Source organism: Passer domesticus, chromosome 4, assembly GCF_036417665.1.
Source record: "Passer domesticus isolate bPasDom1 chromosome 4, bPasDom1.hap1, whole genome shotgun sequence".
Lineage (NCBI taxonomy): Eukaryota > Metazoa > Chordata > Aves > Passeriformes > Passeridae > Passer > Passer domesticus.
Window position 1 is genome coordinate 14,801,514 of NC_087477.1, and position 13,254 is coordinate 14,814,767.

General features: G+C 46.3%; 1 protein-coding gene across 5 annotated transcripts in view; it reads right to left on the reverse strand.

Moving 5' to 3' along the window:
* ANKRD17 (ankyrin repeat domain 17) overlaps positions 1–13,254 on the reverse strand; it is a 68,384-nt gene that overhangs the window by 1,055 nt on the left and 54,075 nt on the right. For all 5 annotated transcript variants that reach the window (XM_064416270.1, XM_064416269.1, XM_064416266.1 and 2 more), the window contains 17 exons: positions 12,834–12,945; positions 12,543–12,688; positions 11,385–11,527; positions 10,733–10,946; positions 10,193–10,368; positions 9,784–9,946; positions 8,937–9,032; positions 8,625–8,741; positions 7,989–8,160; positions 7,309–7,756; positions 7,068–7,223; positions 6,706–6,855; positions 4,546–6,194; positions 3,389–3,586; positions 2,570–2,818; positions 687–862; positions 415–579 (listed from right to left, as the gene is read on the reverse strand). In XM_064416270.1, the coding sequence (XP_064272340.1) occupies positions 415–579; positions 687–862; positions 2,570–2,818; positions 3,389–3,586; positions 4,546–6,194; positions 6,706–6,855; positions 7,068–7,223; positions 7,309–7,756; positions 7,989–8,160; positions 8,625–8,741; positions 8,937–9,032; positions 9,784–9,946; positions 10,193–10,368; positions 10,733–10,946; positions 11,385–11,527; positions 12,543–12,688; positions 12,834–12,945 (4,530 nt within the window). The remainder of the gene's footprint in view (positions 1–414; positions 580–686; positions 863–2,569; positions 2,819–3,388; positions 3,587–4,545; positions 6,195–6,705; positions 6,856–7,067; positions 7,224–7,308; positions 7,757–7,988; positions 8,161–8,624; positions 8,742–8,936; positions 9,033–9,783; positions 9,947–10,192; positions 10,369–10,732; positions 10,947–11,384; positions 11,528–12,542; positions 12,689–12,833; positions 12,946–13,254) is intronic.

Genomic DNA, 13,254 nt, shown 5'->3' on the forward strand with positions numbered 1-13,254 from the left:
TCTTTGGTAACAGTGTACCAGGGATCACTGTCCAATAAAAAATAATCGCAGAGCTACTGATGTTCCATTATAGTATTAGTTCCTGAGTACGAACAACAGGTTTAAGGGAATTAATCCCCCTGCCTAAATTATATTGAGTGGACAAGCCAGGCAAGATCAGAGCAGCAAAGAGCTACTAACTCCCTTCCTTGGGATGCTCTAACACAGTCACAAAATCCTCAACTACAGAGCCCAGCAGCAGCCCTGTTGCTGTGTTCCCTCATTGGGAAAAGAAAGCTTAACTACGAGCACATAAACTGGCTTTTCCTATGACATTTTGCCCCAAGATTTCTTTTCCCAAATGCCTAACTGCACAGACAGGAGTCACGACACATTTCCAGTTAAATACACAGTGCAAAACATCAGAGCAATTACCGTCTGAGGCCCGTTGTTTTCTGTGGAATTTGAAACCATCTTTATCAGCGAGTTCCAAGATGGGTCAGCAGCATGAGGCCCGTTAAAGATGGGGCCTCCAGTACCATCTGTGATGGGGGCTACGGGAGGAATTATGGCGTTCCCATACACAGAAAAAGGCATTCCCTGAGGGGAAGGAAAAGAACAGTCAGGACGCTTCCAGGAATGCCACTGCACGGACAGAAGGACAAGAGGGGATTCCCGCTGCACAGGGGGGCCAAGGAGGTCATTACCCCGACTTTTGGGAAGTCCATGTATCCTGCAGGGACGGGCTGATGGAATGTACCGGAAGGCGCTACGATTCCCGTGCTGTCTCTCTCCATGGCTTGGTGCGAGAAGACGCCTGGGTCAGACATGGGCCTGTGGATCATGTGGCTGCCCATGCCACTGTGACACCAGTCCACTTTATCTGCCAGCACAGAGACACGGCGTCACCCGCGGCTCCCCGCCCGCATCGCTTGGCCCCGCCCACGCCTCCCCTCCGGAGCACACAGCACACGTGGAGGGATGGATGGAAGGACAACACCACGAGTGCCACCAACCCTGAGCCACTGCCACGAGTTTGGGATGGTTACCTGCAACCAGAGCACTGCCCCTGCAACTTTCCTCCATTTCAACAGCAAAGCTGGAATTTGGGCTAACTCTCCCTCCTCCAAAAACCTCAATTCCTCGTGCCTTTGGTGCTGTGGAAACGGTATGTACACTATGAAGACTATCTGCTCTACTTCACTACCATTCCCCATGAATTACTTCATATTCTAAGGGACACAGAAGTATTCAAGCAAACCAAAACCAGAGAATGACCTGCTGCAGCTATGGGCTCGTGTCCTGATTCTGTGAATTCATCAGAGGCAGCTTGGTATTGGTGCTACAGTTCAAACCCCAGACATTCAAAAATCCAATTTTCAAAACAAAACACGAAAAAAAAATTATTTGGAGAAGGGCAACAGAAGCATTTCTGAGGCTCCCCAGTACTCAAGTAGAGAAGAGCCAATCCCAGTGTGAACTGAAAATCAAAATGTTGAAGTCATCGACCAAAGCAGAAAGAAAGCAGCATCCCAAAAGCCAAAACAGGCACAAAGGACAACTTTTACAGCCACACAATGCAAACAAATAGTGAATTTCTAAAGCTTTATCTGGGAAAAGACCACTAGTGAAGTAAAAAAAGGGTTTGTATTTGGGGAGAAATTCCAGCACAGCCAGTCAGTTAAAACCTTCAGCTGGGTGGACTCAGTCAGGGAGCAGAACAGATTGCTCTGAACAGTGGAGCATTTCCAATCCTTGCAGGGTTTTCCAGAGCAGACTGGATAAAGCCCTGAGCAATATGGGCAGAACTCATGGCAAAGCCCATTTTGTGCAGAAGGCTGACAGGACATCCAGAGGTCCAATTCAACACAGTCTCAATATTCATAGCCCCCATCCCAAGCAAAAAAATGCTGAAGAAATTAAAAAGACAACTCCCCACAAACAACCTCAATCAATGTGGAAAAGCTGATCAGTCTCCCAGAAAGTGCATCCAAGACTCCTGACAAGTTTGGTAAGAAAAGCTGTAGGATCACTAACTGAAATTGTTAAAGACTATGAAGTACTAAATTTTATGTGAATCCAGGAGAGCCAAGAGCCTTGTGCTAGAAGAAGGTTGAAAAGAATAAAGGAACCCCTAATGTGGAGTTTTATCACTTTATAAAAGCACCATCCTCAGCACAAAAAGTTCTACCTTAGCTACAAATCAAATATTAACTCCTACCATACAAACAACCTCTCTGTCAGCAAGAAACTCCAGACAGTTATCTTGTGACACCTTAATTTCCCCTCCTCCTCAATTCAATGATCCTCACTGTGTTCATGCCTGGAAGGCCTGTTTTTATTTTTCCTGCTCCTACTTGGGAGTACCTAATCTTCACAGCCAGGACATTTCAGAACCCCTGAGGGTTTCAGAAACCTTGTTCAAACAATTAAGTGGACAGGAAGGCTACGAGAACTCCTTGTTCCAAACCCTCTGCAAAGAACATGTCTGCGTTTTCAGGCACTCACTTCTGCATGCTCCCGTGCTGAAGACAAGTTTGGCAAACACAATGGTGTGATCAACTCAAGTGCACCTATGAACACCACATACCTTGACTGCCACCTATACCTTCGAAGGACCAGATCCCACTGTGTCCCACAGGAGCAGCCAAGTTGCTCCCAATTACAGAAGGAGTAGACGTTCCAGTTTGTCTAATGCGTGCAGACCGTTCAGTCCCAATGGGAACAGGAACTTTTCTGTCCTGAGAAACGTTACTGGGTTTTTCTGATCCCAAGGACACTGCTGAAGGGGTGGGAGAGGGTGCTCGTACTCCAGAGGACACGGACTGAGCAGGAGATTCTGCAAGGAGAACAACAGGAGCACTTGGTGACGGCAGCCAGATCACACAAACCAACAACTGACAATGAGGAGCTAGTTAATGCCACATTCATCCACCTCAGGATCATTTCCAGATCACAGAGATATTCACCACTGATTTAGCCCCTCATATAAAATGCTTATCACACTCTGGTAGCTCAGCCACTGGAGGACACACACCACAAAACCTTAACTAAGCATCACTGTCCATCAGCAACAGAAGAGTGGAGGATTATATCCTAAACCAGAGCTGAAATAAGCCCACACAAACCCATGTCTTTGCTGGGTTTGTTTTTTCTTCTTCTTTTAGGTTTGTTTCCTGAGGCTTTTTTGCCATTGTTTTTGTCAATGAAACAGATTAACACGTTCCCTAAATAAGCCAGCACTCCACAGTTTATTTGTCCAAAAAACTCCTAACTGCAGGGGCCAAAGGTAGAGGAAGGTACCAGAACCTGCCCTCAGGATTTTCTCTTGGAACTCCTCACGCAGTTCTGCCGGACAACTTTATTTATACAGCAGCTTCTCAGCAGCTCCCTGCTGACCAGAACTCACCATTTGATGCTGATGAACATGGAGGCAATAAACTAAGAGGGGAAAAATGCTGTCTGTTAAAATTAGCAGCTGCAGGCGCTCCGCCCAGCGGCGTCCCGGGCGCGTAGATCTGCCCTCCCGACAGGTTCGAGGCAAAGGTCCCCAGGTGTGTCGAAGAAGGTGTTACAGAAGCATAGGGAGAATCCATACTGACAATACCTACGAGAGAAAAAGGGCACAAGTGACTCCCACATCTCCAACACTCCAGCAAGAGGTTGCCGGTATCATGGAAAGAGAAAGGAAAGCTTTTATCCAGTCCATCTTTGGGGACGTGTGTCACAATTTTCCAAAGGAAACTGGAGCATTAAGCTTCACACTCTGCAAGTCTACTCAGCATGTGGCAGTTGTGCTGTACACCTAAATCAAGGATGATTCTTATTTCCTTAACATCAAATGCCACCAATTAGCAAAGATACTCAAAATACAACAATTACTGCTCCCTTCATGTGTACTTCAACAAAGAAAGGGAAAAATAAAATCTTAGGGATCCTAAGACTTATGTATTTGTCTATCTTAGGGGCACACAAAATGCTGACTAGTATGTCAAGATGAAAAAACTCAACACCATCATATTCACAAAATAGGAAAGAAAGTGTTGTTTTAACTCTCAATCCATTAGCACCTCAGTGGCCCTACAAAAACAGGCAGAGATGGTCCAAACCATCTATGTACTTTCTGGAAGCCACATAACAGGTTCTGTGACAACCCCTTGGCCTTTGTTTTGGGCAGAACGCAAAACATCTCACTAAAAAATGCAGGCAGTCAAGGAAATTACATTTTATGAATCAAATTTAGTAATTAAGAGAACACACCTCCTTTAAGCTACAAATTCATATTAAAACGCCACTTTTTTACCACCCTAGCCCTTGGAAGATGCTGCACATTTTCCTGCAGCCTCAGGACAAGGTATCACAAACTGGAACAGTCACTATCCGGTAGGGAAGGGAGGTGGAAATAAGAGTGTTTTATCATCTCAGCTAAAAATCCCTATTTTACCAAGCTCAGCAGCTGCCAAACAGCTACTACATTTGACAGAGCACTTAAAATGAACTCCACTTGGCTTAAAAAACACAAGAATAAACCGTATTATTATGGAATGGACACAAGCAGAGGCTTACCTGAGGGACTTGGAGCTGGCCTCTGCAACGGTGGCCTAAAACCTGGGGCTTTGGAAGTGTCAGACTGATGTAACGGATCTGAATTTGGCAAAAATGAGGACTTAGCTGAGAGCATGGATTCCGGTGTTGTCTGAGAGGACACGACGGACCCACCCCAGAAGGCATGAGCGGACGTGGGGCTGTTCTCGAACAACGTACTAAAGGGCCCAAAGGGCAGGGTAGCACTGAAGTTGTTCCCCATGGGCTTGCTCGCCGGGTGGGCCGAATTCTGAGAAGCACTTTGTGTACTTAAGGTAGAAGGAAGCTGCACTGAAGAAGGAACGCTGTGGGGCCGTTTGATGTGGTTAACGTTGAGGACTGCGACGGAGGAGTTTTGCACAGGAGCTGGGTTCTTGGGGACGCTGCCGGTCCCGTGGACAGGCGGTCTGATGGCTGGGGTTTCCATCTTGGCTGCGGGCTGAGCAGACCCCATGGCCGGCTGGGACACGGGGTAGGTCATGGGAGCATTGCTCGCGCCTACCGCTGGAGCGGATGAGCTCGTCGCCGCTAAATTTGGAGGCACAACCATGCGAGGATCTGGTGCAGGAACCTGAGGTTGCTGGAGAGGGGGCCTGGCCTCTGGCAGAGGAGCTCCCGGGGGCTGCTGATGAGCAGGATGCACGGAGGAGCTGCTGGTCCCAGGATTGGGCTGCCTGCTGCTGGTCGAGCCGCCCGCATCCACGGCAGGTGGGCTCCCTGCGTCCGGCTCAGACGGAGGCGCACCTTTGTTGGGAGAGGCTGCGGTGCAGTCGGGAGGACTGCTCCTGGAGACGCCCGCCGGCTGCGCGGGAGGAGAGGGAGATGAGGGGGAAGATGCGGGGTAGTGTTCTTTGGCAGTAGGAGTCGGATACGTGGTGTTGGTGGGCGCCGTGCTCGTGTTGCTCGCCGTGGTGGTCACGGTGGTGGTGGTGGCGTTGGACGTCTTCACCACCGTGACAAACAGCTGCCTCCGGACCGAAGGGGAGCTCGGGTTGCCGCTCGCCGAAGATCCAGGCACAGTAGAAGCCACCGAAGTGGTCGTTGCCGTGGGACTCGTCGTCAAAGAGCTTGCTGAATTCACCTGAGAACCGCTGCTGCTCTGGCTGTTGTGGCGAGGCACCATGTGAGGTTTCGGCGAGTTCGTAGCTCGGGCGGGGCTCAGCGGCCTGACGGGAAACGGGCCCCACGTGGACTGGGCTGGTGGGAAGGTACCTCCGAAGTGTGTCATGGGCAGCCGCGGCGGACGGATCTGCTGGAACGTCTGAGCGGCGAGGAGCGCGTGTGCAAACTGCGGAGGAGGATATGCCAGCGGGAGAGAAACCTGGAAGCCGGGCCGCACGTTGTTCACGGGGTTCTTAATGCTTTTGTGAGTGGAGGCTGAGGAGATTGCAGGCACGGCGAGCGCGGAGGCGGTCTGAGATGTCGACGAAGCAGCTACGGTGGTCACTTTGATGCCCACGAGAGAATTGTTAGCAGCTGTAGTGGTGGCAGGTGTCGAGGACCCTATCTTGGAGTTTACAGTTGAACTTTTCAAACGGTTCTTTGGAATAAGTTCATCGATTTCCTTGTCTGGATCCTTAATCAGAGCATTGATCAACTGCGTGGCCTGTCTGGTTGATTCTGTGCCACCCCTACAAAAAGGAAGGACAGGGAAAGTGCATCTAAAGCATTTACACACGTTATAGCCAAAGCCCTCCCACACAGGAGGGCTATCTGCTATCACCCTAACACAAACAGGAAAATAACTCTATTCAAAAACTGAAAATAATTCTCTATTCAAAAACTGAGCTTGGAACAGTCCTGCTGCCGACGATTACTCAAGAAGTTCAAGTTGAATACTCCAAACTCCAAAAAACTCAAATGGATAAAATATTTGCTTCCCTAACTATTCTTTCATATTTCACCATGAATTAACAGGCCCAAACGCAGAATCCCACAATTTATGTTTCACCTCATCTCACAAGCTGTCTTTTGTACCTGCTGGTGATTGTACTCTGTTTCCAATCCCATCCATCTCCCCTGCTTTCAAGGGATCTTCCAAGGAACGACCAGATCAAGCTTTTAATTTTCCTAGGCAGACCGACATTCTACAAGGAGAAAATATCCACAGGACGGAGCCAATGCAGGATCCTGCTCACCCACCTAATTGTGATGATTCGGTCTCCAGTTTTATCCTTCTGTTTGTCAATGTCTATATGCGCTCCCGTGCACTCCCGGATCGCGTTGATGTTACATCCTCCTCTGCCAATAACTCTGGAAATCACAGTTGATGGGACAGAAACCTTCTTGGATCTACACAAAAAATAATCAATATTAAATAGGAAAAACTTCCATGGCAAGAAGCTGTGGGCAGGCTGGTCAAAAGAACACTGTATTTTCTGTTTCAAACTACGCAGCAGCAGCTTTGTGAGATCTCAAACCCACTAAGAAGGTAATTCACTAACTCCAAGGAAGGCTACACAAAGGACAACATCAAAGGGAATGAGGGGAATTACTCTGCTTACCTTCTCACAACTTCCTTCCAACCTTCTTCCCTTTTCTGACCACGTTTAGGACTAGCAATGGTTAGCTTTCCATTTGGAGAAGAAAGGGGAGAAGGAGCAGATTTCGTGCAAGTAGACAAGGAATTACTCGTCACTTCATTAATAACTTCAGACAACCTGCAAAAGGAATTAAATGCTGTCATTACGTGGGGGAGAAAAAAAGGATGACTTGCACTTGGCATGCATGGTCATAGGAACTCACTTGATGGATGACTTGCCAGGCACTGCTTTCCTCTCATCCTTTGGGCAAGTGACAAGCACCGACGGTTGCTTTTTGTTGCTCTGTGTGTTAGTGACAGCTGTGGAGGAATGATTGTCACTCTTGTGGCTGCTGTTGCTATTGCTGCTCTCATCACTGCAGCTGGAGATCCTCATATTGTCACTGTCACCACTCTCGCTAGTGCTGCTGCTCTTGGATTCCCCGTTCACCTTCTCTGGTTGGCTATAGGAAATGGGAAGCTGGTCATCAAATATAATCTGAACATTATCGGGGGTTACTTTGTTTTTCCTGTTTTTCCTCTTGGAGCTCGTTGTGGTGATGGTGTTATTCCTCTTCCCATGAGAGCCTGCCAACGTTGTCCAGGTTGCAGATATACCTATGGTGGTGGTGGTGGTAGCACTGGGAGGCTCCATTGGGACCTCTGGATCATCTGGGAGAAGAGGAAAGAAAAAGCAGGAGTAACTTAGCTGGCTTGAGGAAGCCCGGGTGTTTTGCTTTCTAAGTCACACCTGTCCTATCAAAAAACTTTAGGACTAACTTTTTTGCAAAGCTCCAAGAAAGACACAAAACCCTTGACTATGAGACATCCATAAATCTATTACAGATATCATATCAGCTCACACCGAATTTCATTCTTTTCTTGGAATAAATGCAGTAATCACCTTCAGCTTTTAACTTCTCCTTCTCCTGAGCAGCTTGAAGTTCGAAATTCTCTTTATTTTTTGCTTCTATTTCTTCTAGTTTTCGCCTTTGTTCTTCTTTTTTCTTCCTCCTTTTCTCTTTTCTCTTCTCTCTTTTGGCAGCCAGAGCCAGTCTCCTACTTTCTTCCCTTAGCTACAAGTCAAGCACATGGAACAGCATTACAAGATGCCTTTCAAGAAATCCAAATGCTTTTTATTTCCTTTGATTTTATGTTTTATTTCTACTACAATACTATGGTTTTTAGTAAATTAGTTTTCTTTAATATTTAGGACATAAAATTTGGTTTAGACCTAAAATCCATGAGTATGACTAGAAAATGCCACACAGTTTTTTTGACAAACCATATTCAGAAATCCTTCTTTCCGTACAGAGGAAATAGTTACATTGGCATTTCCTGATCCAATGTCTCTGAATAATAGCAAAGTCCAAAGATTACCTGAACAGCAAGATGCTCTGCGCTCTGGACACTCCAGTTATAGTGATTACACACACTCCTATACCCCAATAACTACTTTTACCGACCTTATCATCTTGAAGGAAGGTGAAACTGGAATTTTAAGAGACAAATATTCCCAGATGCAACTCTTTCCACTTGCCTTCTCCAAGTCCAGTTCCTCTAGCAGAATGCTTGCATTTTTATTGGCTTCTGCAGCCTGTCTATCTTTGGCTTGAACAATTGACTCCATGCACAGGTGGCACTTCTTCAGCATCTCCTGAAATTACAAAGAATGTTGAGAACAAAGTGCCACGTGTTCTCATTTCCTGCCGTTTTCCCTCAAAAATCCCAATGGGACTCATGCTCTGGCCAAAAGCTGGTGGCCAATGAGCTGAAGAGATGCCATATCACTGTCTCTAAGGCTGAGACACAACACTGCCCCTCCCCAAGTGCTTCCTTGTCCCCACCTTACCTTATCAGTGATGGTTGCTATGTATCTCATGCACTCCGAGTCTGATGGGAACTGGTTCACCTCTTTCACCAGGTAACGCACCACTTTCACATGACCCTGCCAAACAAATTCCAAGGACAACAATTTCTGTCAGACCAGCTGCCTCTGGCTCACTGAGAAACACTTCAGCCCCAGCACTCCTTGAAAAATATTTATTTGCAGCTCCTCACCACATGAAGCTCTCAACACTTTTTTTTGAGATCCTTCTCACCTTCTGAACTAGTGAGGCACATTTCTGCACATTTTTGCCACCAGAGAAGGTAAGTCATAACCTCTGGTCAGGTTGCCCTTACTCCAGAAGTACTTGCACAAACTTCTGCCTTTTTTGGGGCAGTTTTCAGATGCCCATCTCTAACAGCTTAAGAGCTACAGGCTTCTGCAGTCATCTGCAATTTTTTCCAGTACTCCAACACCTCAACTATACTCCCTTACTAACAGAAATCATCTGTAGACTCAAATCAGCCTAAACTGCATTTTTTTGACCGAAGTCCTCACCTTCTCTTGCATAAGGAACCAATCCTATTTCCCCCTAGTTCTATCACACAGAAACACACTGCAAATTTCACCCCTCACACACACCAGAACCAGACTCACTACACTGCCTATAAAACAAATTGCAATTAGAATTGAACACAGATATTACACAGGTGACGCATGTATCTGTTTCTGAAGATTCAATGCCAAGTACTCAAATTAACTGAGATATTATTAAATATGTAGCCTCTGTCAGTATGTTCTACTTCTAACAGCTTGGGAGGGATGAGCAGGACAATCCTAGCTAAGAGCCAAGCTCAACTTCACAATCTACCTTGCGGAAGGCTGCCATGAGAGGAGTTATTTTCCTGTTATCAGCTGCATCCACATCAGCTCCAGCCTGGACCAGCAGCTGGACAACATCAAGATGCCCCCCATTTGCTGCCAGCCACAGTGGAGTATTCCCCTTCTTGTTCCGCACATCGATGTGAGCTCCCCTACAAAACCAAACACACTCCATCAAAACCCTGCATTTAGGCAAAAGGAAGCACTCTGCCCCAAGAAGAACTTGATTTGAGTCCTTGGGATAAATGAAATTATGTGACAGAAGTCAACAGACACACAGAACCTTTCCTGTTTCCTGACCCTTTACTGGCTATTTGGAAATATTATTGTATATTGGGAAAATGAACCTTAAACACAGCCACCTTTTCCTGTAAGCTGCTCACTTGCCAACATCGTACCTGCTGATGAGGAGCTCACAGAACTTGTAGTGCCCTTTGTCTGCTGCAATGGTTAAAGCTGTGTCTCTGGATGAAGGTACTGGGGGAGCGTTGACATCGGCACCTTTGTCCAGCAGGACCCTGCCCACTTCTGCGTATCCCCCAGAAGCTGCTTCCATTAACGGTGTGAGACCAGTCTGGGAGGAGCAAGCAGGAGAGAGAAACCATCAGCACAGGGAGTGGCTTACCTGAGACACAGTGTTTATCTGACTCACAAACACAATGGGTTACTGTCCTTACACTTGTAAGTGCCTCAGGATGAGTCAACGCTTTCTTGAAGAAACATATTTTTTGATGAGGTTTGCTACCACCAAAATCTCAGCCCTTAAATGCAGCCATTTTTTTTTCTATGTGGTATCTGGTTCAGTTCAGTTAACTGGACTAGAGAACTGAACTAGACAAGTTGACTTCCACAAAGGCAAGGAAATCAGGCAACAACACAGCCACAATGACTTACAAGTCATCTCCTTCTGGAGACCCCTCCAGCTGTTTGCTCTTTACCTTGGCTCTGTGTTCCACGTTAGCTTTTCTATCAAGCAGCAGGCTGACCACCTCATTTCTTCCTTGGAAACAGGCCAGAGTCAGAGCTGTATTCCTGTTGGTCTCGATCTGGGCATTTATATCGGAGCCCATGTCCAGTAACAGCTTGACAGCAGCAGTGTGCCCATTCATGGCTGCCAGCATCAAGGGAGAAATGCCCAATTTGCTACCAGTTCTGAAAGAGAAGAAAAAAAGAAGGAAAACTGTTTTAATGGTAATTTCAGAAATGTGACTATAATAAACTAATGAAGGCAAAGTACTTACACAAGACAGAAAAATCAGCTGCATACCAACTTCTAGTGAACCTACAAAAGGTTCTCCACAGCAGCATGGTTCAGGACAATTGTTTCTACTTAGAGACTACACTTTTCCTTTTTGATGGCTTCAAATTGAGGGCATCTCTTGTGAGGTGTGCTTATAACTTACCGCTTGCCCTTGGCCCCTTCCTTGTACCTGTGCAGCTCACACCTGAGCTGTTTTCTACCTCCCAATGGATGCAAAAGCATGGCACAAATGCACACACAGAGAGAAAACCATGCAGGGAAAACACACACACTTTCCTCACGTAACTCACAACCAAGCACAGGAGATAAGGGCTGTAAAGGGAACTTGCCTGGAATTGATTTCTGCCCCAGCATTCAGCAGAATCTTGATAATGTTCACGTAGCCACCTGAGGCGGCGAGGCTCAAAGGTGTGTAATCAGACACATTCCTGTGCTCCTTGTTTGCCCCTCGAGCTAGCAGCAACTCCACCACCTGCAGTGTTTCAACAAATAACATCTGGTTTTCTCCCAGACTTGTAAATCTAGCCAAGACAAATGCTTTTTAGACCTAAATGTTCTGTTGGAAGATGTCAGTGGTAAGAAAGCCGCTTTGATCAGTTGCTTTGCTACACTCCTTGCCCTCATGACCAGATGAGGCCACACCTGTGATCTCAAAGCCACTCTAAAACTTCCCTTTAAAAAAAATCTATCATGGCTGCTCGTGAGTGTACCAAATTCAACAGCAGAATAAGAAAAAACAGGTATCCCCATGATGGTTTCAGCCATCTTTAAAGCCTGCCAGACCCAGAGATTCAGTTTCAATATGGTGTACAGAGTACTCCTGCTTTTTGTCCTCTCCTGCAGAGGAGAGGAAACTTGACCAGAAACTGAACTGTCCAGCAACTTAAAATCACAGTGTAAACTAAGGTGAAAACCTATGGTGTCTCTTCCAGTGCAGTGTTAAACTTGCTTCACTTTCAGGTTTAAGCATTAAAAAAGTTTAGCTCAGACCTGCACAATTCTCAATCAGAATGTTTTCCTATGAAATCACAGAACAAACACACTGACAAACCCAAAATTTGGGCAGGAAGGTGTTCTGACATCATCTCTGCTGCCCAAAGCCCAGCCTTTTCCCATTTTTTCCCCCAAAAACTATGATAAGGCTCATATATGGAACCCATTTGTGTTTAAATCCTGATTTGCAGCAAGAATACTCATGATAGCATAATTAGATGTAGATATTAAATGAATGCTGGTAGAAGTCCCATAATGGGGCACTAACGACTGCATTCACGAGGACACCTGCACAGCACCAGTCCAGTTATCAAAAGAGAAAAAGCAGTCTATATGAGACATGTTGTAATGTGTAAATTGCAAAATGTGAAGCTCTTTGCACGTTTTTTGAACACGCATCCTGTGTGACTGTGTCTTTTCTGGAAGATTCTTGTACTGTGCTGACACAATATGTCATTGACACACTGCTTCTCAAGATTTAAGGTTTACTTCACCTCTTGCCTCCCTCCTGAACAAGCCAAAGACAAGGGAGTGTCCTTGGTTCTCTCAGATTGGGCTTCAATATCAGCTCCGTTATCCAGTAAGATTTCCACAACACCCACATGGCCGGCTGTAGCAGCCAAAATAAGCGGAGTAAACCCTGCAACAGAAAACATGACACGAGTTACAGCACCAGAAGAGCAAGCCTGAAGGTGTCACATGAAGTCTAGGCTTACTGGGGGTTTATTTAGTGGCACACACTGGCAAAGCAGACAGGGTTCATACTGCCATGGTGAGATACCCACCTTTCTTGTCCCTGTGCTCAATGTTAGCTCCTCTCTCCAGCAGGGTTTGTACCAGTTCTTCATGGCCACCAGCACAAGCCAGTGTCAAGGCTGTGTCATGGTTACTCTCAGTCTAAACCAAACAGACATACACACAAGATAAATACTTGCTTTTTCATGTACAGCCCCTCTTATAGCCAAAACATAAGTGTACCCATGCCAAAGGAAAAAGATTCTATAAGCTAAGGGCATGTTTATGGATTCCCCCTTAACAGTTGTGTGCAAGTTCATGACAGGACTCTACCTCTCAAGGCAGCTCTGCTGGGAGGTTTAAGAAGAAATCCTGACAAGAACTAAGATTCTTCAAGAGCTGAGCTCTCATCTGTGCTATGCTAACCTAATTAACTTCTTTACCACTGCTTGACTGTGACCCTTGGATGGT